This window comes from Pithys albifrons, chromosome 24, assembly GCF_047495875.1.
Source record: "Pithys albifrons albifrons isolate INPA30051 chromosome 24, PitAlb_v1, whole genome shotgun sequence".
Classification (NCBI taxonomy): Eukaryota; Metazoa; Chordata; class Aves; order Passeriformes; family Thamnophilidae; genus Pithys; species Pithys albifrons.
The window spans coordinates 5,706,109-5,734,064 of record NC_092481.1 but is presented as its reverse complement, the minus strand read 5'-3'; the positions used below and the strand labels follow the sequence as shown (position 1 = coordinate 5,734,064).

General features: G+C 61.9%; 1 protein-coding gene across 4 annotated transcripts; it reads right to left on the bottom strand.

Moving 5' to 3' along the window:
- Positions 1–130: 130 nt before the first annotated feature.
- On the bottom strand, positions 131–27,049 carry DLGAP3 (DLG associated protein 3). Of its 4 annotated transcripts, none has more exons than XM_071576745.1 (12): positions 26,785–27,049; positions 11,129–11,212; positions 7,419–8,487; positions 6,290–6,492; positions 5,747–5,861; positions 5,395–5,629; positions 4,566–4,906; positions 4,374–4,459; positions 3,265–3,689; positions 2,873–2,964; positions 2,524–2,667; positions 131–2,173 (listed from the first exon to the last, which is right to left on the bottom strand). In XM_071576745.1, exons 3-12 carry the CDS (start codon positions 8,427–8,429, stop codon positions 1,955–1,957), a joined length of 2,871 nt encoding a protein of 956 aa, XP_071432846.1. In that variant the 5' UTR covers positions 8,430–8,487; positions 11,129–11,212; positions 26,785–27,049; the 3' UTR covers positions 131–1,954. The 4 variants fall into 4 exon arrangements, with proteins under 4 accessions (XP_071432846.1, XP_071432850.1, XP_071432849.1 ...); XM_071576749.1 differs by having other exon boundaries at positions 5,747–5,813; XM_071576748.1 differs by having other exon boundaries at positions 26,803–27,049.
- Positions 27,050–27,956: the final 907 nt, after the last annotated feature.

Sequence of the window (27,956 nt, the reverse complement as noted above, 5' to 3'; positions counted from 1 at the left end):
GGGACACGGAGGGACAAGAGGGACACGAGGGGGCAGCGAAAGCCCATCACCCGCCCCACGGACACCCATTTCCCACCCCTCAGACGATCCCTCTCCCTCCCCACGGACTCAAAGGGACAAGAGACGGGCGAAAGGCGAGCCCGGCGCCGGCCGTGTCCCCGCGGGGAGGCGGCTGCTGGCCCGGAGTAACCAAAGTCATCTTTATTAATTGCGGCGGTTCGTTACAATAAAAAGGGAGCCACGTGTCACGGTCACTGCACGGCGCTGGCCGGGGCGGGGGCCCTTCCCAGGCACATCCCTAAATCCGGCGTGCAGGGGGAGCGGGTGGGAAAGGGCTTTGGGTGGCTGAGTGGCTGCTGCCGTCACAGAGGTGTTTAGCACCGACGGACCCCCTGGAGAAAGGGACCCCAGCGAGGCGTCCTCCTGCTTGGCCCCAGCCCCCCCCCCCAGCTGCCTCTGACCCCACCGCCCTGCCCGAGGGCCTGGGTGAGGTTTGGCCCCAGATTTTGGGAGCTACCTGGAACCCACCGGCCCTGCCTTGCGGGTGGCTGGTGATGCTGCGTGGCGCTGCTGGCGTGGCAGGGTGAGGAACAGGGGTGGGGTCCTCCCCTCTTCTGCCACCAAAAGGGGCACTGAGGGGCACAGGATGCTTGGAGGAGGACTGGGAATGGAGATAACGACAGGGATGGGACAGATGCAGCTTTCTGCCCCACCACACTGATCTGCCCAGGAGAGGACCACAGGGGAACCTCAACCCTGTTCCAGGCTCGGTGCACAGCGATGGGGGAGCTGGGAGCAGCAACATCCCAGTGTCCCTTGGCCCCAGAGGGCACCAGGTACATGACAGCCCCATCTTGGGTTGTCCCATCCTTCAGGGCACTGGCAGCTCAGGGACAAGGAGGGACCCACCAGGAGGGATCTCTAGCAGCCCCACACTCAAGGGGCAGCTGCTGGCCATGTCCACTCTCCTGTCCCACCCAGCGGTGCCAAATCCAGCTGTGGTCCCTGGCACCTCAGGTGGGAATGGTCTGGGGGTGGTTCTCTCCACTGCTACCACCTCGCTCACACTAAAGGAGGTGTCTCCCACCTGCAGCGAGGCACAGGGGGACTGTATTGTCCCTGTCCCTGGCAAGTGCCATGCTGCAGAGGTGCTCCCAGACTCCAGGATGGCAGGAGGGAAGGGCGGACAGATGAGGGATGGACTGAGGGGCAGGAGGGCTGAGCGGGCAGGGGAGAAGCGCGTGGCGATGCTCCGTGCGAGGGAAGCGGGGCGGCTCGCCGTGACCGGGCGTCTCTGCTGCGCTGGTCCGTCCCACCAGGCAGGACACAGCGCTGGTCACGTGTGGTTTCTGGTTTATTCCTTGGGTTATATTTATATATGTATATAGGGGAAGGAGCCCTGGGTCCCCGTGGCACCTGAGCTGCAGGTGGGGGGAAACAGCGAGGGGACTTTGTCCCTGCTGTCCCAGCAGGGCTGGGGAGCAGGACTGGGGGGCTCTGGCCGAGCAGGGGCTGGGGAGTCCGACCCTGCTGCACACCGGGGGATTGCACTGAGTACAGAAAGGCGGGGGGCCTGCCTGCAGCCCCCTCCCCTCCAGCCCGGCGGGGTCGGGCCACGAGGGTCACCTCTCTTTGGGTTGAGATGCGGGGAGGGTGTGCAGGAGGGCTGGGGAGCAGGAAAGGGACAGAAGGCTGGGACACAGCCCCAGGGAGGGCAGAGGGAGGGAGAGCCCCGGACCCCAGGAGAGGCTGGCAGGGGCATGCGGGCGGGGGCAAGGGGACGGGACAAAACCGGGCTTGCGTTCACCCGCCGTCGGATCCACGAAAGGTCTAAGATAGAAAAGAGAGAAGCTGTGAGTGGGGCCAAGAGCTGCCCCAGGGTGTCCCCGCGGCCCCCCATCACAGTGAGCTACGGCCGCGCCGTGCAGTCCGGGTAGAAAAGCGGGGGCTGCGGTCACAGCCGGGTCTGTGCCTCGGGGATGTAGATCTCGATGCTGTCCGCGCTCTCGGTGGCCGAGCTCTGGCGGAAGGACGCGGCTCTCTTGGCTGCCAGGAGCCGCTTCCGAGCCTCCTGCCGCTGCCGGTCCACCGAGTCCAGGGAGCGCTCCTTCACCGGGTGCACCTTGGAGCGCGGCGGCTTCTTTGGTATCGGGGGAGGCACCTTCTTCTCTTCCTGCACAGACAACAGGGGCTCAGGCTGGGACCTCCTGGGACTGGCACAGCCCAGTGGGTGCCAAAGCTATGGGAGAGGCTCCAAAGATCCTCCCACATGTGCCAGTTGCAAGGCAGGACTGCTCATTCCTTCACCCAACCCGTGCCAGGACCCTCCCCAGCCCCTTGCAGACAGCGGGGATACCTCAGTGGGAGAACAGACTTTCTTTTGCTCACTTTTTCCCAGATCTGTTTTTCCACTGCCAAAAGCAGTTGCCAGTGACAGCCTTGCAGTGGTTTGGGTTCAGATGTGTTTGGAGAGGAGGAGGGAGGGAGAAGTGCCAGGGGTGAGTGCCAGTGCCCTGCCCTTACCTTGGGCTCCACAATCTTCCACCCATTGGCCTTGAGCTGTTGGAGCTCTGCGAACTTCATGCTGACATCCTCAATGGAGAGCTGCAGGAGGTCCCAGAAGCCAGCCAGGTCTTGGAAGGTGGGCACAGGGAATGCGTTGGGATCCTGTGGGGACAGAGGGACACTGTGTCATCCATGTCCACCCACAGGACATCAGCTTTGCTGCCCATGTGACCATGTAACCCAGTGCGGGGAAGGGGGGCTGTGTCCTCCTCTCCTCCATGGTGGTAAAAATCTGTTTTCCACTGACTGAGGGTATCAGACCCCACCACCACCACAGCTGACCCCCAGCACCACTGCCCACACTCACCATGTTCTGCTGGCAGAGGCGGTAGAACTGCTGCACCTTTTGGGACATGAGGAGCTGGGCACTGCCCACTGCACTCCGGATCTTCTCCAGAACTGGGGGAAGGAGAGCAGACACTCAGCACTCTTGAGGGCACACAGACTATGGGGACCTGCACCTCCAGGGTAGCAAGACAGCACGAGCAGCTCAGGCCCCTCCAACGTGTCATGTCTCCTCCCTCCTCCACACCTCTCTAGCCCCAGAGGGTTTCCCTGTGTTTCTTGCCCTCACCCAACTTCTTTAGCCTTATCAGGGGAGATGTTCTAAGGTGGCAGCACTGCAGGACCGTGCCTGTGACGCTTCAACTCTACAGGACCTCCAGTCTCTCTCAACGCTGCAGCCCCGCCCCAACTCACTCTCCTCGGGCAGGTCATAGTCCTCAGCCTCCCTCTCCATCTGCTGGCACCAGCCCTCCATCTTCTCCACCTCTGCCTGCAGCAGTTTGATGAACCACTCCCCGTCGCGGTGGCAGGGGGAGGCGCGGCCGGAGTCGGGGAGGCTGCGGGAGCCCCTCTCTATCCAGGCATCCCGCCGGGGCACCTCCACCGTGTCGTACTGCAGCTGGTAATCCTCCCGGTACGCCCACTGCCCCTGCGTGTGCACCGTCTTGTACACGGCGTACTGCCGGCCGGACTCGGGCTCCGAGGAGTGCCGCTGGAACGGGCGCCCGAACTGCAGGGCTTTGTCCTCGGTGGCCACGGCCAGGCCGGTGAAGCCCTCCAGCTCCAGGTCCGCCTGCACTCCCGCTGTCACGCTGTTGGAGCGCTTGAAGCGCGCCCGCCTGCGGAGAGCGAGAGCGTGTGGGGACCCTCATGGCTACAGGGGACATCCCCGTTGTCGCATTCCCCTGCTGGGTACCATGGTGGGGGCAGGAGCAGGGTGAGGAGATGCCCGCATGCAGGGTGGGACTGGGGATGCCGATCTGGATCCCAAAGCATTCAGGGCCCTTGGGGACAACCCTGAGCAGCTGCAACCCGCCAGTCCCTCATCTCGTCTGCTCTTAGCCCGTTTCCATGGCTACCGGCGCTGGACTGAGGATGGAGAGGAGCCTGCACGGGTTGCGTGGCACGATGCCTGGGTTACCCTCCCGCAGGCCATGCAGGTCCTGGCACACCTGGCATTTCCACCCCGGCCAAAATGTCATGGGTAGCTGCAGAAATGCCCAAAGGTTCCTCTGCATCTGGCCCAGGCTCAAAGCCCAAGGCTGAGCCCAGCAAAGGAAACCTGGCACAGGGTGGGAACAGGGCAGACCCTTCCCTGGGCAGCAGCAAGGGCAAAGGGAGGGCCAGATTCTGCCCCAGGTGGGGGCAACTGGCCTGGGATGGGTCTGGGGTCTCAACCAGAGGAGAGAGGAAAAAGATGCCGCTGGGCAGCCGTGGTGTGTGGAGCTTAAGGAGCCCGTGGGAACCCAGTGCCCTGGTGCAGCGAGTGTGGCAGGTCTCAGCCCAGTCCTGCCATGAAGTACCTTTTGTCCTCCTCCACCTGTACCCCAATGGAGTGGAACTCCCTCTGGCTCCTGCTCTCCGTATCCGAGTCAGAGACAGCCTCAACCTGCCAAGGGACAGAGGGACAATGCTGGAGGGGCAGCCCTGAGACACAGCACAGCGGCTCAGCATCACCCACACTCAGGCAGCCCACGGGGAGGAGCAGAGCCCACCTGGACACCGATGGACGGGCGCCACTTCCTCTGCCTCGCCAAGCTCCGCAGCTCCTCCCGGCCGGGGATGGCCTTGATGATGAGGGTGGAGGGCTTGGGAGCGGCGCGGGGCTGCACCGGGGGCAGGTCGAGGGCCACAGCCGTCACCTTGGAGCTCTCCAGGCTCTCAGCTGAGTTGCAGCGAGCTGTGGCATCCTTGGACCAGGCTGGGCTGCGGGAAACTTCGCTGGGCAGGTAACTCTCGTGGGTGGACTCGGTGCTGCTCTGCGCCGTGACAGAGATGAGGGGTTTGGCTTTGGTTCCTGGAGGGATGGGAGGTGGAGCTTTTCTGTAACTGAAGGCTGTTGTGGGAGAGGCGCAGGATGAAAAGGCACGTGAAAACACAGACACTTGCTCATTTTCCACCACGAACAGGGACCCCGGGGAATGGTGCCCACCTCCTCCCACAGCAGGGGGTTCTCAGCCCTACAGGGTTTGCCTCTCAGCTGGTTGAGATCCAGACTGGAGCTCAGAGGGGCTGTTTGGCCAGTTTTTAGAATTGGAAACCACCCCAGACCCATGCTGGCCACACCACTGCAGCACTCAGCAAGTGGCAGAGATGAGGACAGAAATGGAGGGAAAGAGAGGATGGTAAATGGGTACTGGGGACACAGAGCAGCCTCCTGACTGGGCCTGAGCCACGAGCAGGATGATCACACCCTGTGCCATGGGCTGCAGGGCACCAGGGTAGTGGGGGCAGCAGCAGCCCTTGGGAGGTGCCCAGGTGAGCAGGGAGGGAGATGGGGGGGTCCCTCACGCAGCCAAGCCCTCACCACCCCCCGGGACTCACAAGTGCTGGGCTTCAGGATGCTGCTGGTGATGGGCGGCCCAGGAGGGGCCGACATGGAGAAGAGCGAGAGGCAGTCGTCGTCCTGGGAGCATCCCGCCTGGATGGCACGCAGGTAGCTGTGGCTCCGCATGCGGAAGCAGCCGGGCAGGTCCAGCGCCTCCACAGCCTGTGACTCCACCTCGCCAAAAACCGACTCGCACACGGCCTCAAACTGGTGGTTGAGCTCGTCATTGATCTGGGGAAAGTGGTGAGTGAGGCTGGAGGTGGCGAGCCGGGGCAGGAGATGCTCAGAGGGACATCCACCACCCTCCTGCCCCATTCTATCCCACAGCACCCATGCCATGGGACCTACCTGGCCGGTGGTGAAGGAGCGCCCGTAGCTCTGTCCCCGCGGGAGCATTCGTGGTGGTGTGCAGCAGCTGGGACAGTTACAGATATATGAATCAGAATAGTGCCTACTTGCAAACCTAATGAGAGACAGTGGGAATAGAAGGGATGGCACCAAAAGCAACACATTCCAGCAAAGCACTTGGAAACGCAGCTGCAGAGATGCTCCCTCTGGTCACCGCTGCTGTCCCCACTCCTACCTGCCCCAAAAACTGTCACCCACTGAAACTGCACATTCAGTTGTCCCCCTTTGAACATGCCTCTTCTTCCCACACTCTGCATGTGGCTGTAGCAGCAGGTCCCTCCCAAAGCCCAGCACAGCCATGTCCCCCCCGGTGCCCTGACAGTGCAGGGACAGGGCTCAGTGTTGCCGAACTGGGGAGCATGGCTGGAGCAGGGACGGTGCCATGAGCAGGGATGATGCCACTCATCCTTGCAGGGAGCCCCAGCATGTGGCCCCGCTGCTGCCTGCAGTGCTGGGATGGGGCTGGGAAGCAACAGCCCTTACTTGGTCCTGGCCTGGTCGGCGCTGGAGGAGCGGCGGTAGCTGTCTCTCCGCGTGGCCGCCCTGGGCAGCACTTTGGAGCTGAAGTCCGAGTCAGCGCTGTCCTCGTCACCCATGGCCTTGATGTAGCTGCCACTGCGCATCCGCCGGCACGGGATCTCCCCGTCCTTGCCCGCTGGGTACCCACTCCACTCGTCCTGTGGCACCTGGAGCAGAAGGCAAGTGGGAAAGGATGCAACAGCCAGGCTCCCACAAGCAAGACACAGAGCCGAGCCACGTGCCAGCCCAAGCCCATCCCAAATCCAGCACAAGTGCTCAGCTCCCCTGTCCTCTCCACACACCTCAGAGCTGCAGGAAGAGACCCTGGAATCTCCTACCCATTGGTAAAGCCCCTAAATCCAGGAGAGGTGATCCCTCCTAACAGTCACAGCTCCCCATTCCCAAAATGTGGGGCAGTGCAGCAGCTCCCACCTCACGGCCCCTCTGGCAGGAGCGTCTGGGCCAAATCCCACCCATGTCAGCGCAGTGCTCGCTTGACTTAGCAGGCACCAGTCCCACCACGTGCCGCTGATGCCAGCACCACAGGGTCCTTACCAGGCTGTGACAGGGGGACAGTGTCCCCTGGGGCCCACAGGGAGGGTGATGGGGCCGGCACCCTGCCCTGATGCCCTCGCTGCCAGCAGAGATGGATCCCAGCCATCCCCACTCCTGGCCAGCACAGCATTGCTGTTCCCTGTCTCCTTCCCCCAGGAAAGGGAGAGAAGAGTTAATTAGTTTTTAATTGGAAGGGGGGTGACCTAGAAGGGAGCCCAGTGACAAGGCAGGCAGTGGCACCCAGCCAGATGTACAGGCAAGATAAAAGCCATGAGGAGGGAGTGGGTGCAGGGTTGCTGGTGGCCCTGAGCTGACAGAGCTGGTCTGACCCCAAATCCAGCCTGCACAGGGCAGGAGGCAGCAGATGGACTTCAAGGGGACAGCACAGACCAGCATGGAACCGAACACAGGTGCTGGGGATGTGAAGCAGAACTGGAGCATCCCCACAGCACCCCAGACTGCTGGATGGAGGGTCCCAGTCCCAGCTCATCACATGGCACCGAGAACCACGGTCCCCTCACCCTGCCTGGCCCCTCACCTGCAGGTACTGATATGCTCGGTCTTTGGCCTTTGCTTCCTGAAGCATCAAGGTCTTCTCGGTGCCACCAGCGCTGGGATAGGCTTCCCGGGCCTGGCTGACAGTCATGGTGTGCCAGGCACTCCTCTTGAGCGTCTGGCCATCCAGAGACATGGACATGCCTGCACAGGCCAGGCATTTTCCTTCCCCGCCACCCTTTAGACTCTTCAAGGTCAAGTCTCTGAAGGCACTTTCGGGAGCGTCCACGCAGTACTGGGTGCCCTGGTCAGTGGCGTGCCGGCCGGACACCATGTAGCTGCTGTCGCTGTCCAGGTTGTCGTCGGAGCTCCACCAGCCCAACATCTTGGACCGGTGCCGGGAGTCCACCTTACGGTCCTTGCTCTTGCTGCGTTTGCCATGGCGGGACTGGTGGTGGTGGTGGTGATGATGGTGGTGGTGGTGGTGGTGGTAGCCGTCCCCGCGGCCGTCCATCTTGGCGCCGTTGTAGTCCCGCTTGGCCGGCGCCTCCAGGGAGTGGGACTTGGCGAAGAGCTTCTGGACGGAGTGGACGAGGTGGCGGATGCGGCTGGGGCTCTCGCTGCGGGGCTCGGCGCCGCCGGCCCGCGGGTACTGCAGCGTGTGGAAGCCGTCGTGGTGCAGCGGCAGCTGCTTCTCGAACTGGTCCAGCAGCGTGGGGGGCAGGCGGTTGATCTTGCTGGAGGGGTGGGCGGTCGCCATGCATTCGTCGCAGGAGTCGTAGGGCTGCTGCTGCTGCTGCGCGTGGTGCATCCTCGGGAAGGTGCTGCTGGCGCTGGCGGAGGGCGGCTCGCTCAGGGGCCCGCCCGGGCACTCGCTGGCCGCGCCGGGGCTGCGTGCCGGGCAGTAGGGATGCTCCAGGGAACACGGCTCGCTGGGGCTGAGCAGGTAGGGCGGGATGTAGTCGGCGGGATGCTCGCAGTCCTCTGGGATGCAGCGGCAGCGGTGGCCGGAGGAGGGCTGTGTCTGGCTACGCTCCCCATGGTAGCCCTTCATGGTGTCAGCATCCTCCCCGTAGCCTCGGCATCCTGCAGGGATGTCCCTGCAGGCTCATCTGTGGGCACAGGGACAGACACGGTGTCAAGCTCCCCTCTGCACCTCACTGCCAGCAAAACATTTGGGTTACCCAGAAATCCCACTGCCAGCAAAACGTTGGGATTGCCCCACAGAAACCAACTGAGGGGACTGGAAAGCTCCCAGGGCAGGATTCAGCCCTGGTTGAGCCTCTGTGAAGTGCCAGAATCATGGGGCAAGCAGGGCATGGTGCCAGGGCTGGGCAACTGTGATTGTCCCCCAGGTCATCTGCTTGGAGAGGGCAGTGTGAAGAAGAAGACACTGCCAGCAGCGATGCAGGCAGCAGGGCCTGCAGACGGTGAGGAAGGACACACAGCCATCAGCAGATCCTTGTTTTCTTCTCCAACACCAAATATTATGAAGTGTTTCTCCATTAGGAAAACGGTTCTGGCTGAGTTTTTCAGCCGTTGCGATTCACAGCTCCGCTAATGAGCTGCCGCGGGGCGAGGGGGGGCCGCGCTCTGATGTCTCCATCCAGCCCATCCTTCCCACGTGGAGCACCCAAAGGCAGATGGAGACTCACAACTCCGACCCCCCAAAACCTGCCAGCCCCCCGGATGGGGGGCCAGGAGCAGAGGTGGCTGTGCTGAGTGTGGGGCAGCCCCACACTGAAGCAGGAGGATGGATGGCATCGAGCCAGGCTGAGCCCGTGCCAGCCGCCGGAGCCGCCGGCACCCATGGAGGTTTGCGTTCCTTACAGTCCCTCAAAGGCTCTGCCTTTGGTTTCACTGTAAATGAGGAAATTACTTATTCTCCAGAGTATCTTGGCTAATTAACAGGCATCGCTGATGTTCTTGTTATCATACTTGGGCAGGGTGCTGCAGGCAGCTCATCTCCAGGCCTGGCTGCAGGGAAAGGTGACCGTGGGACATTCCCTGCGGCACGTTGGGTCCGTTAGACCACAGGGATTGCAACTGAGGGACACTGGAAGGGCCAGGGCTGTGTGGGAGGGGGTTGTGTTCCCCAAGAAACCCCAGAAGTGGGAGTGGCTGAGGGTCCCCAAGAGGTGTGGGGATGAGCAGTGATGGCTCATTGGCCATGAGTGGCAGACAGGGCCCTACTAAGCCACTGCCACCACCTTCCTTCCCAGTTTTGGGGCTGAATAGCTCCTTCCTGCACCACTCCCCACTCTCACCATTGTACTCCTGCTCTAACGAGGCTCCCTAATTGTTGTGTCTGAACGGAAGGATGCTGCAGCTGGTAGAGAAGATGCCTCTCCCCCCTCGGGAGAGCTGCTGCGAGGAGCAGGAGCAGCAGTGTGGGCTGGAGCTGTCTCCCTGCCCAGGGATCTAACAGCAGGATGGATGGATGGACAAACAGGCTCCCAGCCCGGCTCTGCCTCCGTGGGCTGAGCTATCATCTCCTGCTCGGGGAGGGAACTCTCAGCTGATCCAAATATTGCTGCTGCGGCGGGAAGAAGGAGTCAAAATAGCTGCGGCGCCCGTCAGCACGAGCCCGCCGGGCTTTTGTGCTCGGCAGGTGCAGGATTTCAACAGCGCCGGAACGCGCCGGAGAGGCAGCGCCGCGGCTCCCCCGCACCTGCGGAGCGGCGACAGCAGATGGGGACATGCCATGGTGAAGGATGTGCTTCCCAGCTCAACAAAGCCATGCCAGCGCCTGTGTCCTGCCCAGGGACCAGCCAGTCCCCCCGTGGGCACCCTGGAGATGGGGAAGGGGTCAGGAGTGATCCTGTGAGGCTCGGCACAGGCAGCACAGAACAGGATGCCTATCCACGTGTTCCAGTGGGGATGGCCATGCACAGAGGATGGGAGAAGCTGCAGAACCTGCTCTTCTGCTCTCTCCCAGGTGGGCAGTGTGGGCAGGAGGATGGCACGTGGAGCTGGGGGAGCTGGACAGAGTGTGGCTCATGAACTGGTGGCTGAGAGCTGGAGCCGTGTCCCACCAAAGGCTGCTCAACTGCACAGCCCTCAGGATGGAAGGATTTGTGCCACCCAAACACAGACTCAAGTCAAGGGGGAAAAACCCAGCCCAGCTGAATTTTGTGCCATTTAACACCAGGGTAATTACCACCAGTGGGAACCTACCGCCCACACAATTATGTGCTAGGATAAACTGGAAGAGCATAATTACCATTACAAATAACTCACTCCTTGCCTTTATTGCTTCCAGAGCCTCCAGAAACTCCCAGTGGCAACTCTCCATTGCCACCCTCCCTCTGATGTGTCTCCTCACCACAAGGGTTGGCACAGGGAGGAGAGGGGCTCCTAGTCCCCAGTGCTCTGAGCCACCCCAAAATTCAGCTTCCTGCTTAATTTCCCATAGGAGCACTTGGCCTTGGAGGCACCGCCATGCCAGGGCCCAGGGTTGTGGGGATTCAGAGCAGCCCCATGAGAAGCTTGAGCTTCCCTTGGACCCTGTGGCACCCAGGCTCCCTCCAGCTCTGGGACCACCAGCAGGGAGGTGACAGAAGAGCAAATCCCCACCACAATGTTTGGGTCTGCCAAATTGCCTTGGTGCAAGGCTGGGTTTTCCAACATTTCCAGGTAAACCCCCAAGAGATGGGGTTGGTGGCCTCACACTCAGGGGGTCCTGGCCTCCCACCCTTCCCAAGCAGCCCCTGCCATGGGCAGCATGTGCTGGGGTCCTGGCATGTCACTCACCGCCTGGCACTCAGGGGGATGCTGTCCTCATGGCCCCAGCTGGCAGCAGCTCCTCCACGCTGGGTCTCCCAGGGGCAGCAGGCTCTGGAGGAGGAACACGAGAGGGATGGAGGAAAAGCCAGAGTATTCCTCCCCAAAATCAGCCTGACCCACCTCCCTGTGTGTTTTTTATCAGCCCAGCCTTCCCCCCTGCCCTGAGGTCACCCCCCACCACCAGTGCTGCCTGTACCAGCAGCGACAGCAATGGCTCCACACGGCCACAGCCACGTGTTTCACCCAGTTTAGCCCAAAAAACCATCCCCAGCCCCATCCTGTTATGCAATTCCCCGCCAGCGGGTGCCGGAGCCGGCCCAGCGGCCACCTCGCCACCGACTTTGATTTGCTCCAGATCCAGCCTTACACTCCACAAAGCCTCCTCCCGCCACCCTGCCTTTCCAGCGGCAGCAAAGGGACCTTTCTGCAGCCTCCAGGCCGGGAGAGGCGCGAGCTCAGCCCGCTCTGCTCTGCAAATTAGCGCCAGGTTCTGCCAGCGCGGGGCCTGCTGGGGACCTTTGTGGCTTGGGATGAAAGCGGGAGAGAACAAACACGCAGCGTGAGCGCCCAGCACCGAGCGGGCTGGAGCCGGGGAAAAACATCAGATAAAGTGGTTTTCCCACTTAGGGCCCGAACGAATTTGATCTGTGCTTGTCAGAAGAAAATAAATATGGAATACTGCCAGGTTGGTTTCCACCACGCTTTTAATCTATTTACTCTTTCCCAATTCATTGTAAGTGAGGAGGATTGTGGAAAGCAAACACTTTATTTTATTACTAATTGCTCTGTTATTTTATGAGGCTGAATTAGTAAAATCTACTCAGCCTGGAGGAAAAAAAAAGAGGGGCTTAGTAAGAGATTACCTAATTTAGCACAGAAATGGAAAAGGAAAGGGAAAGAGGAAAAAGAAAAGGAAAGGGGAAGAAGAAAGAGTGAAGGGGAAGAGGAAACTGGAAAGAGGAGAAGGGAAAGAGGAAAGGGGTGTGAGCAAGATGCAAATATCACAGCAAACATGCTGGATGCAATCAGGAAATCAAACCCAATTACTGTTAATAAAAGAAATCAGAGCAGCTGCAGGTGGGCACTCCTTGCAGAGGGCTGTGAGGGGCAGGATCCAACTGGGCACTGCTGGAACAAAAAGGGATGAGGCAAGATCTTTAAAGAGTCATGGAAGACAAACACCAGCTGAAGAATTGCAAATGTGAGTGGAGGAAGAAATGTTTGCTGAGGCTGCTGAGAAGGGCTGGCTGGGGGGCTCTGACACTCCAATGCCAGGGGCATCTCCTCTGGCTCAGCACTGCCCTGGCCTCACTGAGCACAGGCACTTCCCAGCACCAAACCCAAAGCCATGGTGCCCCAGGGCTCCAACCCAGCATGGCCATCCCTCTCTGTGTGCTGGGAGGCTGAGGACAGGCAGTTCCATGGGCTGGGCACGTTATTAAGCACATGATTAATTTTGGCACCAGCCCCAGCTGCCTGACAGCTCCTTCTCCAGGGCTGTGAGAGCAAGCGTGAGAGGTGCTGCCTCTGCTGATGCAGCGGTTGGTGGGATGAAAAATCCTGCAATGCAGCACTGCTTCTTAATGAGCCATTTGTCTTTGAGTCTTCTTCACTCATTACCATGCCGGGAGAGGGATGGGAGTTGCCCCAAGTCCCCATCTGAGCAATTACTCGTGGAGCAGAGCGAGGAAATACGGCCACGACGCGCCCAGCTGCCAGGGATCCCGGCACGGCTGCCAGTGCTGGGACTCCCCAGCACAACACCAGTGCCTCTGGCTGCTGCCACCAAGGAAGGGGGGAGCAGGATCTCCTGCCCTGCACAGCACACACAGCCCAGAACCACCCACCTGGACACTCTGGTCCCCAGAGTCGATTCCCTGGGGACAAGAGCCATGCTGCTATGTCAGAATGGGTGAAGGACCCGGAGCATCCTGGAGCTGGCAAGGCAAAGCCAACTGAAAAGGGAGCCTGGCACTCCATCCCTGCAAAAGCCCTAACCCGGATCTTGGTGGAAGAGCCACAATTCAAAAGCCCTGCACAAAGGGAAGCAGCCAGGGCTGGCAGCCAGAGCCCAGGGAGTTGGCTGGGAAGGGAAGAGGTGGCACAGGGAATGGGCCATGGCAACATCCTTCAGGGGGTACAGGCAGGGATGAGATGCCCCATGGCACAGACACCTCCAGCCCCCTCAGCCCCACAGTGATGCTCATCGGGAACCAGGACACGGCACACAGGGAGGAGGATCCTCACAGCCACAGTGGCAGGAATGCAGCTGGCTGAGTTGGGAAACCACAGTGGAGAGATCCCCAGGCCAGGCAGGGCCCTGGGCACCCCAGCCCATGCCAGCTGGCACGGGGTTCATGGGCTCTGCACCGCACGGATGAGCACCATCACCGGTGATGCCCACGGACAGCCTCCCTCCTATGGACACACTCAACATCTGCCTGCACTGCCTGGGGCCAGCAGCAGCCAGCACAGCCCTCCAGTGCCCCCAGGGCTTGGTGGAAATGGGGGGCATGCAGGTGACACTGGGGAGCCCAGCGGAATGGAGAGACCAACAGACTGATATTCACCTGCAGCAAAGGGAAGGGACGAACAGGGACATCCCTCTGTGCCACACTCGCCCTCAGGGCTCTGCCCAGGTCCCCAGTGGGCACCTCACTCCAGCATCCCCAGAGAGTTAGACCTGCCTGAGTGTCCTGGTCTCAGTGACACTGAGTCAGAGGAGCTTTGCAGGCTTTGGGGGTCATGGCAGCCCCTGAGGCACTGCCAGCTGTGCCAGGGCCCCCATATGGCAGTGGTGCAGGATGAGCCCCATTTCTCCATCACTGCCATTTTTCTCTTCCACCCTTGTGGAGCCACAGAACAGGCCACACTGCTGGGGCTTAAAAAGCCACTTACATCCCCAGCCACACAGTGTAATGACTTAAGCCAGGGATCACTGCAAAGCCTCTTTGGTGAGCTCGGGGCAGCACAGCCTTAGTGCTGAGCGTGGCAGCAGCAACAAACCCTGCCCAACCCCTGCCCATCCCTGCCAAGCACCCAGGTGGGCTGGTCCTTCCATCCCTGGCTCCACTCCCACCGAGCCCCCGGGTGGTCTGGCCCTTCCATCCCCACTCTGCCCCCTCCAGGTGCTCGGCTGTGCCAGGGCTCTCACCTGCCACCAGCGCTGCTCCTCATCCCAGTTTCCCATCATGAGGCACCTTCCACTCCAACCTCAATAACACCCATCCCAACCAGTTCCCTTTACAACACCACCCTGTCCCACGGCTTTTCCCACAGCATGGCCGCAGGGGCCAGGGTTTCCAGGAACAAGGAGGAAGCAGAGCCCTCAGCCCCTGTGCCAGCAGGGATGCTCCAAGCCCTCACGTCCCATTCCCAGGCTGAATCCCTTGGGGCCAGGGCTGGGATGAGCACAGTGAGCCCGAGGCATGGCACAGCCCAGCTTGCCAGCAGAGGACCCAAACTGCCGCTTTAATGGATGGGCTTAATTTGCAAAGCTGATGAAAACCTAAATATTTAAATACATAATTCTGCACAATGCTCTTAGTGCAGGGACAGAGCAAAGGGGGGGGGGGGGGGGGGGCGAGGGAGGACATGGCAGGGATGGGGACACTCTGGCAGGACCACGTGGATCACCTGGGCACTGGTATCCCCATCACACACAGCATGGGGACCACACACACCCTCGACCCTGCAGCGTGCAGGACCCTCAGGGTGGGTGCCATGGGGTGCTCTGAGAGGAGTGCTCTGCCACTGGCATCCAAGTCCTGCTTCACCACCAGGAGTGTCCCACAGGGAGATGTGGGGAAAACAGAGCGTGGTCCAAGCCTGGGAGCTGTGAAGGGCAGGATGGGCCCCCGTGGAGATTACACCACCAATATTCCTGCTACAACAGCTTAGAGATAAAAGAGATTTGTGGGATTTACCAGCAATACAAACTGAGTATTTAATTTTAACTGCAGGGGAGAAGTGGGGGCTCGACCTGGGGGTGTGTGGAGGTGGGCCCAGGGCTGTCCTGTGTTTGGAGACGACTTTCCAGCTCTTGGGAGAAAACTGATGCCAGGGCTGTCCACGGGGGCTGGTGGCACTGGGCAGTGCCATGGCAGTGGGGCTGGGCACCTTCTGCCCAACCTGTCCCTAATCCCACAAGCCACTCTCCGGCTGCCAACTGCACGGCACAGCCTCTGCCAGCACGTGGGAGCTCCTGCAGGATCATCCTTGGATGAGCCACGTGTGTGGCACCAGTGCCAGGGATGCTTTGGGGAGGCTCAGAAGGGGCTCTGTGCCCCCACACTGCCCATGGGCCAGCCCTGAGCCGATGTGTGGCTCCCTCACTGTGTTCCCCCCTACCCTGAAAAATGTGTCCCCAACAAGGTGAGGATGTGCCTGGGTAAGGCCACTTGCCAGCCAGGGCACAGACAGAGCAGCCTGCCCCAAGCCCAGCATGGGAGTCCCCATGGTGCCACCGAGCCAGGTGCCAATCCTGCCTCACCTCTCCATGGTTGCCCTGGCACGGGTGCTGCTGCGGGGCGGGCTGGGGGAGGATGGCAGAAGATGAATGAGGGAGTCGGGAGGCTAATGGCATTGTCTGGAAAGTAGGTCGTGTGCTGAGCAAAAAGATATTTATATCAAAGCTCGTTCCCCCGCAGAAGCTCCTGAGCTGGGTGCAGGCAGCACCACGAGCCTGTGGCCACAGGCCTGGCACCCTGTGGCACCCCACACCCCCACGGCATCCCCTGCACAGCCCCACACCCAGCTCTGCCACCCTGAGTACCCACCAGCCTCAGGGCTGCCCCACTTGGGGGGTGGCAATGCCAGAGATAAAGTTATCTCGATGGAATGGGAGCCACGGCAGCTCTGCCTTTTGCTGACCTGGCTGCAGGTGGCGGGTGCAGAATGTCACCAGGTTATTTTTATTTTGATGCAACCCTTGCCAAGGTGTGATATTGCCTGGACACTGCCCAGATGGGCACAGTCAGCCCAGGATGCCCATGGTGGGTACTGCTCAGCCCAGCCCAGTGCCAGCTGTGGCATCCTGGCCCTTCTCCCTGCACCCAGCCCTGGCCATGTTCCTCACATCCTGCTCACTTCAGCCCCATCTCAGCCTTGTTCCAAAGCTCAGCCACCTCCTTTCCTGCTGGGAGGTCACCTGTTCTCCAGGTCCCCTCCCTCAGACCTCCAGTCTTCCCAAAAAAGCCAAAAAGTCATCCCAGTGAGCCTGGATGGAGCCAGTGTCTGACAAGAGGTCTGGCCATGCTGCCCCAGTGGCTGAAGACACGATCCCACCATCAGCCATGGACCACCCAGCCATGCTCTCCTGTCCCCATCCCTGTCCCCATCCCCACCCCACACCTGACAGCCTGGGATCCAGCAGGGGAGCAGGTTCATTTCCCGTAATAGCTGTGTCGGCTGAATTTACAGCCTTGCTCCGAGTTATTAATAATAATGGCCTCACCCTTAAGCAGGGCTTTTCATCTGCCTCAGAGCCCTTTCCAGAGGACGTCTGCAGCATTATCACCATTTTATTCTCGTTTCAGTGGGCACAAGACTGAGATGGAGAAGGGGCAGCAGTGTCAGGCAGCCGAGCCGGGGTGTGGAGCGCAGGGAGCCCGGCCACGAAAGCCCCCGGGAGGTTGGAATGTCGAGGCTCGGCGGACTCAGCCACAGCTCTGAGGCTCTTGCCGGCCGTGCCGTGGTGATTTACACCGGCAGCGAGCCCAGGCCCTGCCGCACGGATAAATCCTCTTCAGGCAGCAATAAACCAGCGTCACCGCAGCGGCAATCCCAGCGCTCCCACCGCTGGGAGAAATCCAGGGGCAGCGCGCTTGTGCCGATAAATCCCGGTGCTGTGTCAGCTGGGAGGTCCCTGCGGTGGAAATTCCCGGCAGAACCGTGGCTGGAGGGGTGGGTGACGCTCTAGAAATGCATGAGAGGTGCCAAGGGAGACCCAGGCACAGCGCACCAGCCTGGGGGTAGATCCAGCACATGGGACTTGCTGTGCCCACGTGGGAGTGGGGACATCCCCGAAACGCCTCCCACGTGTCCCCCCGTGGTGCCCACCCGCCCCAGGCACTCCGGTGTCTCCCTGTCATGCCCCGCAGCAGGGCTCGATGGGCAGATTTATTTTCCTGTAAAAGAGCTTTGATCTGAAGTTATTTTTTGTTTACTAGCAACAAGGTATTGTAAATACATCCTTGCCGATAATTATAGAGTCTGGGCGCACACCTTAATCTCCATAAAACATCAGATGCTACAATTTGCCTGATTTAATGAGATTGGAGGCTGATAAGCCGCTGAGGTAAGCTGTAAACCTGGGGGGGGTGGAGGGAAATGATTGGAAATGTGCTAAACCGCCTTCGTCCTCCTCCTCTTCCTCCTCCTCCTGCTGCTGCCACGTGCCCAGCCCGGGAGCGTGTGCCCAGCACCGTAGCCCCCTGCCCAGCTCCCGGGGTGGGCCCGGGCTGTGCCGCAGCAGCTTCACGCAGGGATGGGCATTTAGGGCAAACACAGCTTTTTATAAAATTTACCTCATTAAAACTCCAAGAGCTGAGCATGGCACCGGGCTGTGGCCGAGGGCTCTGCCATGGCACACTCTGCACCCCGTGGGCCCCGTGCCATGCCAAGAGGGGCCAGCACAGCCCCATGGCCCCAGTGCCAGGCTGTGGCACAGGCAGGTCCATGTGCTGGCTGTGGGCACAGCTGTGTGCCAGCAGATGTGGGAGGATGGAGTCCCGGGAGGGTGCAGGGGCACGGCTGGGCTGCCTGGGCAGGTGTGCACACTGGGATTCACACATGTCCATGCATGCACATGTGTGTCCACGCATGCACAGCCCTGCCTGACATCACAAGCCATGCCAAGGATGAGCTGGGGTGGGGGGGTTCATGCTGGAGGGGGCATGAAAGGGGCTGCATACCCAACACCACCCACCTGTGCATGTACAACAGTGCCCTCACCATGTCCCTCCCTGGACACAGGGGTCTGTGGGGTGTCAGCTGCCCAGGGTGGGGGTCCCCCTCCTGCAGGGATGGTGGGGGGGCCTGCCTGGAAAGCAGGAGGCTCCTCCTGGTAACGAGCAGCACCGTTTCCACAGCAACCTTAAAGGCCCACAACTGCTGCCTCACTGACAGACCTGGCTGGTACCGTTCCTGGGGGACACTGAACCCGCCCCCCTGCCCATCACCCTGACCTTGGACCACAGAACCCTGTCCCCTCACCCACCAGCCCTCAATCCATCTCCCCCAGCTGGTGCCTGGGCTCACCCACAGCCCCCTCCCTGCACCGAGACCCCCAAAATCTGTGGACCGTTTGGACTCAGAGTGACAGGACCACTCAGACCCCTCCTGCTCCCACCCAGACAGTGCAAGGAGCCAGCGGTGACCTACAAATGTCAGGCTGACGGGTTAATTAATTTCCCTCTTCCTTGGGTCTTTATCAGATGGAATCAAACATCACCTGAGACTGTTAATTGGGCTAATTATTCCAGTTTCAGATTTTAAATAATTAGTTACTGTTGACTCCAGGCTGACTTCTGCAATTTTCTAAAAAGGTCAGATAGTTCCTGGCTCCCAAAACCCGAGAGACAGGGCAGAGGGGCTGTGACAGGGGCCAAGTGCACTGAGACCTCTTCACAGGCTGGGGACAGCACAATCCCCACCAGTACCATGGTGGGAACATGACTCGTGCTCACACTGGAGCTGGAAGAAAAGTGTCATCCTCTGCCTCGATGGCAGTGGAGGGAAACCAGGAGAGAGAAGGGCAGATGGAAGCACAGAGTGAAGGATGGGCATTGGGAGGGAGCCCTTCTTCCCTCCCTACCCCAGCATGGTGACACCTGCCTCGGGCTGAGCTCCCTGGACAGACTGAGCCACAGAACCCCCATCAGCACCTGGGTGCCCCCGGGTACCTCATCCCTCCTGGTTTGACTCCCGGGGGGAAATCTCAGCCTGGTGTTTTCAGCACCTGTGACTTTCCCACAGGGTTTCCAAGCTGTTCAGCACCAAGACACACTCTGGACACTGGGCAGGAGTGTGGGCACATGGGCAGCACTGGCCCTGAAAAGGGTAATTGTGGCCATAGTGATACCTGGTGCCCATGGGCTCCCCACAGGGGCCATCTGCCACCTGCCCGGGGCATCAGAGAGAGGGACACACCAGGCAGAGGGACAAGCAGAACCAGCTCATCCATCCCCAGGCTCATCCCCTCAGGAACGCTGCGCTTTCTCCCAGGCTCATGCCCGCTATTAATAGCCTTCACTAGCCTCCTCGGGAGCCATTTGCATATTTGATTGCAACTCCGGGGCGGGGCAGGGCCCTTCAATCAGCCGCTCCCGCAGTCTCATTTGCATGGGTTGACATTTTGTTCTGGGAGCAGTGACACTGGCACCACGGCTGGGGACACTGCTCCAGGGGCTGTGAGCTGGGCACAGTGTCCCCAGCCAGCAGTGCTGTCCGGGGCACTTCACATCAGCCACCCCGAACCCCCCCGGGACCACCAAGCAGGGCTGGCAGACCCTCTCTGGCTGTCCCAAACTTGACAGGGCGTGATGGAGCCTCGGTGGCCAGTGTCTCCAGGTGCTGTGGTGGCCCGTGTCCCCAGGTGCCCTGCCGTGCCCTGCCCCTCTCTCCAGCCCGACTCAAGGCACCCGCCCCCGTCCGACCTGCACGTCGGGACGATCAGCAGCGCCTGGTGGCGGGCAGGGCGTGTTCAGCCCGGCAGGCAGGGCGTGGGGTGGCGGGCACACCTGGGGGGTGGCAGGGCGTGGGTGACAGGGCGTGGGGTGACAGGCACAGCCGTGGGTGGCTGCTCGTCCGCCAGCCCTGTCTGGAGCTACTGCACATCAAAGGCCAAGGGTAGGGCGGGACGTTCCCAGGGGAGCGGGGGCACCCCGAGCCCCAGCGCGCCCGTGGGCATTCCCGGGAGGAGTGGGGGTCGGGACACACCACGATGCCCGTCCTGCCGTTCGGACTCGCAGCGTGGGGCCGGTGGGGACATCGGCGGGGGATCAGCACCGCGGACAGCGCCCGCCGTCATCGCCACCATGGCCAGCGCCAGCACTGCCGCGGTGGCCACCACCGCCACCCTTGTGGCCACCACCGTCACCATTGTGGCCACCACTGTCACTATGGTCACCACCATGGCTACCACCACCATGGACACCACTGCCATTATGGCCACCACCGTCACTGCCATGGCATCGCTGCCACCCTTGCCACCAGTACAAACTGCCCCATGACCAGGACCGTCACAGCCACCACTGCCACCACTTCCACCATGGCTATGACTGTCACCACACAGGCTGGAAACACGAGCCACAGAAGGCCACCTGTGGTTCCACAACCAGTTCCACTCTCAGCCTCAGGCCAAGGAAGACCCAGACAACAGCAGGAGGAGCAGAGCAGCTCCAGGGGCCAGGCAGGAGTTGTGGCCCAGGACGCCCTCACCTCCCCCCAGCTCTTGGCATCATTTGGTAGGAAAAAACAACACAGGGCGAGGCGTGGTTTGGACTCTGAGGATGACAGGGATGGGGAGAGGGCCCTGCTGCTTCCCTCTCTCCTGCCTCAGTTTCCCCTCCAAGAAAACACACCAGAGAACACAGGTTTGTGTCATGGAGGGGCAGGGTGGTGAGAGGAAACCACGGGGAGGAATGGAGGGACCCAACTGCCACTGTGACTGTGCCAAGGAGCAAACTGAAGACAGGCAGGGCTCGAAGCACAGATGTCGGCACCGGCTGTGCCGCTCCCCGGCAGAGGGGCCGTCTGGCAGGCTGAGCCGGGGCTCCCCAGCTCCATCCATGGGCCAGCACACTCACACACCATGCAGGGCACCCCGCGCCTCACACACGTGGAGGAGCAGCACAGCCCTGCTCTACACACCCCCAAAGTGCAGCCCCCAACCCCAGTACACCCCCACCCAGCGCACACAGCCCCCGGGCCAGCAGACACAGCCCCCGGGCCAGCTCTGCAAGGAACAGCAGCAGAGACCTCGGGGCTGGGAGCTTCCCATCCCGGCTGGGTGAGCTTTCCGGCTGTGCCGAGGCTTGCCTGGGCGAGGGCTGGCCGGGAGCCACACGCTGCACTCCCTGCACATCGGGGAGGAGGACTCGGCCAGGAAAGGGTTAGAGCTGAGGGCAGCCTGGGAGGTCCCGCTCTGCCCGGGCTGGGAGGGCTCCTCGAACCCGCACCGCTGGGCACAAAGCGGGGCTCTCCCGAGACTGGGGCTCTGCAAGGTATAGACCCCCCTGCCCGGAGCCAGGCCCGCTCCCCTCCCACCCACCATCCCACTCACCGGGCCGTCGCTGCTAAGCCATGAAGTTGCCGGCCTGGGCTGGGCGGGAGCCGGGGCACGGACGCGGCACAGCAGCTGGAATCCCTGTGCTTCTGCGGGATCCCTGCGGGCTGCCCATGCCGCGGCCAGGCCGCTCAGCGGGGCCGGATCCGTCCCTGGGGTCACGGCCACCCACGGCAGCGGCAGCGGCCACCGCTCCCGGTGCCGACACCGGCACCTTCCAGGCGGCGAGAGGCGGTGGCGGAGCCGTCGCCCCCGCGCGCTGGGGACACACCCACGCGCGCTCCCCGGCGCGCTCGGCCACCCCCGCGCACCGACACGCACCCCCGGGAAGGGGCTGCCCACGCCGGCAGCGCCGCACGCCCACGCACCGCCCCGCACGCACCGCCCCGCTGCATCACCCGCGCCGACGGACGGACACGCAGCCCCGCACGCCCGGACAGACACTCCGGATGGACACACCGACAGGCAGCCCCACACCTGGATGGACACGCAGCCGCACACACAGACGGACACACAGCCCCACACATGGATGAACACACAGTCCCACACAGGGATGGACACACAGCCTCACACACAAATGGACACAGAGCTCCACACCTGGATGGACACGCAGCCTCACACCTGGACAGACACACAGCCTCACACACAGATGGACACGCAGCCCCACACATGGACAGACACACAGCCTCACACACAGATGGACACGCAGCCCCACACATGGACAGACACACAGCCTCACACATGGACAGACACACAGCCTCACACACAAATGGACACAGAGCCCCACACTTGGATGGCACACAGACACACAGCCCCACCAACCCGATGGACATGCAGCCCTGACGCCAAGGGATGGATGGTCACACAGCCCAGCACACCCGGAGCATGCTGGGATGGACACACGGACACAGACCCCTGCACACCCAGATGAATACACAGCCCTGCATGTAGATGGATGGACAGACACATGGCCCCACATGCCTGGACAGACACATGGCATTCTGCACCCACGTGCACCCGGGTGCTCCCACACGGCTGCACCCACCCCACACTGCTCCCACCCACAGCATCCCACACACCCCCCACCCACACACTCCTCTGCGCCCCACAGGTACCCACGTGCAGCCCTCACCCCCATCAGTGTCCTGCACACTCACACCCACTGGCACCTCACCATGGGGCTGTCCCCAACACCCCCCGAGCCAGAGAAGGCCCAGGGAGATGTGTGCTGTGAGACAGAACATGAAACACTGAGACCATCCCTCAGCTCAGCTGCACTGATGGGACCAAAAGCACCAACCTGGTGTGTATTAACCACCACAGGGTCTCATCTCTGTCCTCCAGCTGGGGACATCAACCAGAGCAGAGAAAGCCACCTCCAAGATACACGGCATTTCCCTGGTAACTACCAGTTAGTTCACTGTTCTTAAACCAAGTGGCCCAGGACCCCCAAGGCCATCACAGTCCCTCCAGCCCCTTGGGGAGAAAAGGGGTGCCCAGGGCTGAGGCCACAGTGTCAGGGATGGGACACTGGCAGGTCCCACCATGGCAGAATTTGGTACCTTCAATTTTTGTAGTCCTCTTGCTCCAACATGGCACCCCCACACACCCACAGACAGGCTGTTCTCCCCCTCCGCTCTGCCCACCAAAAACTTCAGTTAATTCCCACCCCAAATGGCTCCCGGCCCTGCAGCGAGAGAGGCTGGGCAGGCAGTGAGGCCCCATCACTCCTCGCTGCCTGGAGCTGCCTCTTTCAGGCCAACCAGACTCCTGGTGAAACGCTGAGTGCTGGCAACCACGCTGCAAACATCTGCTCTTCCAACGGCATCGTGATTCACAGGCTATTAATTGGGGCTTGGCAGCGCTGGGAACTGTTTGCATCCCCTGCCTTCGCTCAGAGCCACAACTCGCTACCGACAAGGTCTGGGTGCCGGGGATGGAGCCAAACCCAGCAATGCACCGGCCGCAGTGGAGCCGCACCGGGACCAGCCGCGGGGCACAGTGCCCAGCTCCCGCACCAGCCACACGGGCACCCGGGAGCAATGCAGAACGAGCCCCAGGAATACAGCAGCAGCAGTGCCTGGTGCTTGGCAGGAGATGCCGGAGCTGCCAGCACAGCCCACGTGCCCACCAGACCTGGATTGCAGTGGGCAGGTCACCTGCTTTGGCATGGCAGGTTGGTGGGTGCTGGTGATGCTCTTCCAGTCCCGGTCTCCAAACTCTGTGTTTCCACAGGGTCCTCCCAGCTGCCTCTGCACAAGGCACCAGCATCGAGGGTAGATGTGAAGCAGACCTTGCTCAGGAAGCACCAGACAAAGACTGTGAGGAGCCTCCAACAACAGCCAAGAGGAATCTGAATTCAGAAGCTGATTAGAAACCATGTCATGGCTCCTTCCCGCTCCAGCATTTTGGGGAGGAGTGAGCTGGGGGGCGACGTGGAGGAGCTAATTAGGATTGAGGGAAGGTTGCAGAGGTGCTGACATGGGAGCTGCAGGGGCACAGCTGCACGTGGGAGGGGGACACAGGGTGCCACAGCACCCCCGGCCCCATGGAGATGGGGAAAGCATAAATTAATTCTCCTTAATCTGATGGGCACTTGCTCCACTGCCACGTGCCATGGTTGTGGGCAGAGAGCAGCCTGGCCTCCCCATGGCTTGGCTTGTGGGCTGTGGTGGCCAGTCACTCTGTTCCCCCATGGGTAATGCCATACGGCCCTGGGGATGAGCTGCTGGGCAGGGAGAGGAGAAGGGGCTCAATCCTGCTCAGTTTGGATGAGTGTGGAGTGCTGAGCTCAGCCTGCCCCCTGCATGGCTCTCGGGGTGGCACCCCTGTGCTGCTGCTTGTAGAGGGACTGGGCACCACAGGGCCATCAAGACAGCCACAATCTGGAGGCCACTTTGTCAGCACAGGCTTCACAGCCAGTTCTCAGGGACAGCAAAGCCCCAAGGCCACACTGAAGGGCCCTACACAGAGTCTACAGCACCGGGCACCACTCTGCACATCCCCTCCCCTCGCCTTTCCCCAGCTCCTGCTGTGCCCTGTGCCACCAGCACCGCAGGGATGTCCTGCCCTCTGTGAGGAGGGGAGCTGTCATCTCCATGCACCCCATGACTGGGATGTCCCCCAGGACACGTCCAGCCATGCCCCCTGCCCGCCCTGTGAGTCCCCCACTGCTGGCACGTCTCGCCTGCTATTCTTAGCTCTCCAGCGCTGCACTCTCCCAGCAATGGCACCGTATATTACTATTATTGCTGGCTGCCAACCTCTTGGAGCAGGCAGCCAGGATTGTGATGGGGCTTCCACACCCCTGGTGACCTGTCATTCGGTCCCTGCCGGGCTCTGGTCTTCAACAGGCTATTTCAGGAAATCCAATTTGATGGGCAGAAGGAGCACAAGCCACACGTTCAGCCCCTGTGCCGGATCCAGGCTCCTCACGTCACCACTCAGATCCAGATTTTAGCTTCGCCCGTGATGGCAATAAGGGCCAAGAGTCACCTTTGGCTCCAGATCCAAATTTCTGGTTGGGTGGGATCCAGAGTTTTGAATCAGCTTGTTGGAGAGACGCGAGTGGTTGCAAAACCTGGATCTGGAGCCCCAGCCCCCATCGCAGCAGCACCACCTGGGCACGAGGCCCTGGTGCTGGGCCTGATCCTGCCCTTGTGAGCGGGCAGAGCTGGGAAGACACACCAGCACAGCCACCAGCCACCTGCACAGGCTCTGTGTCCCACAGCTCCTGGCATGGCTCTGCCTCCATGTTAGTGATGGGGAGGCTGAAGGAAGAGCCCCCAGCAGGGACCCCCAGCCTGGGCTGTTCAACGACTTCCCTTCCTCCCATGCCTTGTCCAGGTTGCTGGCAGACAGGCCCAAAGGGAGAGCTGGGAGGGCAGGGGGCTGCTCCCCAACCCACATGGCACAAACCTTGGCACTCAGGAGGAAGACTTGGACACTGAGGGCTCAGTACCAACTCGCCCAGGCTGGATGGGGACACCGTAGTTGTGTCACCCTGCTCCCTGCAGCAGGAATGCCCAGAGCTGGTCCTGGTGCCCAGGCTCGGTGGCATAAAAATGCTCAAGGCAGCCCCAAACACAGCTCATGACTGTGCCCAGCCCATGCCACTGTTCTCACCGCCCCCACAGCCAAGAGGAACCCCTGCAGCTCAGATGCTTCACGGCCACTTTGATGGCTATTTTTGCATTCCCAGCCCTGCCGGCGCTGGAATAAAGCTTTGAAAGGGCTGACATGCTCCTTCCAGACATGCCCATCTGCCTGTGGCCTTCCCCCCTGCTCCATTCCCCTGCAGAAGGGGTCCTTGAGAGCTGGATGCACGCGGGGGGACAGAAGGAGCACGGGGGTTTAAACTGAGATAGACAAAAAATGACATCCATTTCCTAAAGGAGAATCTGCACTGCTGGCCAGATCCTGCCCCAATTTACACCAAGAGAGGCCTCCTGCTCCCACAAGCACCCACCAACCCAGCTCTGTCCCCTCCTGCCTGGCCCGGGGGACAGGCAGGGACCCGCTGTGGGCAGCACAGCCCTGCACCCCACGAGGGAGGTGATGTGCAGGGCTGGATGTCACGGGACGGAGACAGACCAGCGGTCCCAGCGCCAACTTGCTCTGCCTGTTTGGCATAGGATGGAGGGACCAGACCGGCTCCTCCAACAAAACCCAACCGTCCAGAGGAAGGAAGGAAGGCGACAGGAGGAGGGAGAACCCAAACCCGGGGCCCCGAAGCTCTCCTTGCCTGCCAGGCTGGGTTGAACCATGGCGCCTGGATGCACGGTGATGGCTCAGATCGGCTCGTGCCCCGTGCCAGCTCCCAGCACCGGGCTAGGCATGGCCCTCGCACCCAGCGCTGCCCCCCGGCCGGATGGAGAGAGAGAGCCCACCGAGCTGGGAAGGGGTCCTGGGCCTGCCCCGATCCCTCCGCAGCGCGAGAGCGCAGGATGGCTGGTGTCGCCTTTCAGGGAGACGCTGGAGGGGCTGCGAGCTGTGGCCCCCTCCCCAAAGCCTCGGGCAGTGGGAGATGGGGATGCCCTCACCCCTTCTCCCGCACCCACCGGGGCATCCTGGCCAAGCTCAGCACCGCGGTACCGGTGAGACGATCCCGGCCACCCTCGGCTCCATCCCCCGGCCATCCCCCGGCTCCATCCCCCGGCCATCCTCCCGGTTCTCCCCGGACATCCTCTCTGCAGGGCTGAATGGGTCCGCAGGTGACACGTCCCGTCCCCGCGGGGCCGGTCCCGCACTGTCCCGGTGCCCCGCAGGGCAGAGTCCCCCCTCCCGCGCCGGGCACCGCAACCCCCCGGGACCGGGGCGGCCCCGGCGCTCTTACCCCGCTCCCGCCGCCTACATCCTCCGCCGGCTCCCGGGCGGTTCCCCGACGGCCCGGCGCGGCCGCCCCCGGCGCGGCTGCTCCCGGCCCGGCTCGGTTGGGCTCGGCTGGTCCCGGCTCGGCCCGGGCCGGCGCCCCGCGGGCGGCAGCATGCGAGTGGCGGCGGCCCCGCAGTGCAGCGCGGGCGGGCGCGGAGCGGCGGGAGCGGAGCGGGGCGGCCGCGGCAACGCCAAGACACGGCGGTGGATTTTCCCCGGGAGCCAGAGCGGGCGGCGGCGGCGCAAAATGGCTCCGGTGCGGCTCTGCCGCCGCCTCCCGGCGCCCCGGGACCCCCGGCGTGAGCAGCGGGGGGAGCCGCGCCTGGGGCCGGGGAGATGCCGCCGATGGGGAGCGAGGTGTGGGCTGTGCCCCGCGGAGCCGGGCTGGCAGCGGGACAGGGGGGATCCACCAGTGGGCATCCCTTGAGGCACCCTAGGACAGCAGGGGCACCCCCAGACCATCACCCAACCCTGCCCGTGGGCACAAAACCTGCCTGGGAGGGGATGAGATGCTGAGACAGCCCTGGGGTGTCGGGATATCTCCTGGGTATTGCGATAGCCTTAGGGTGCCAGGACAGCCCTGGGCTGTGAGGATAACCCTGGGGTGGTGGAATAGCCCTGGGTTTCAGGACAGCTCTGGGGCGCCAGGATAGCCTCAGGGTGCTGGGATAGCACTGAGCACGGGCAGCCCCGAGGGCTCAGTCTCCCTCCAGCACACCAAAGGCCGCCTGCCTGCTGAGCCCCTCGCACCACACCCTGTAATTTGATCATAATTATAATAATAATAATTACAGTGTGCGTGGGCTGGAAGTGCAGGAACAATAACCTGGGTAACGCCTTGCCTGCGTGGTGGCAGGAGCAGCACGGTGGCACATGCCCTGTCTTGGTGCCATGCTGGCCCTGGAGCCCCCCAGCACCCCATGTGGGACCCCCTGCCCAATGTGTGGGGGGACACGGCCCAGGTGAGTGCCCTGAGTGGGGTTTTAAGCAGTTGTGTCCATGTCCCAGTGCTGTGGGCCTTAGCCAGGCTGGGCATGTCCCCAGGCCTTCCCCCTGAACAGGACACCCTGTCAGAGCCAGAGCCAGAGCTTGGGCAGCCCCCACTTATGACATGCAGAGAGCCCCCCAAAAGTC

Excerpts from the sequence above, each read along its gene's own strand:
- DLGAP3 (XM_071576745.1), bottom strand. The coding sequence starts at position 8,429 with ATGAAGGGCTACCATGGGGAGCGTAGCCAGACACAGCCCTCCTCCGGC. Across the intron at positions 3,690-4,373 it reads CAGGTGGAGGAGGACAAAAG|GCGGGCGCGCTTCAAGCGCT; the intron begins GTACTTCATGGC and ends CGCTCTCCGCAG. Across the intron at positions 2,174-2,523 it reads GGAAGATTGTGGAGCCCAAG|GAAGAGAAGAAGGTGCCTCC; the intron begins GTAAGGGCAGGG and ends TTGTCTGTGCAG.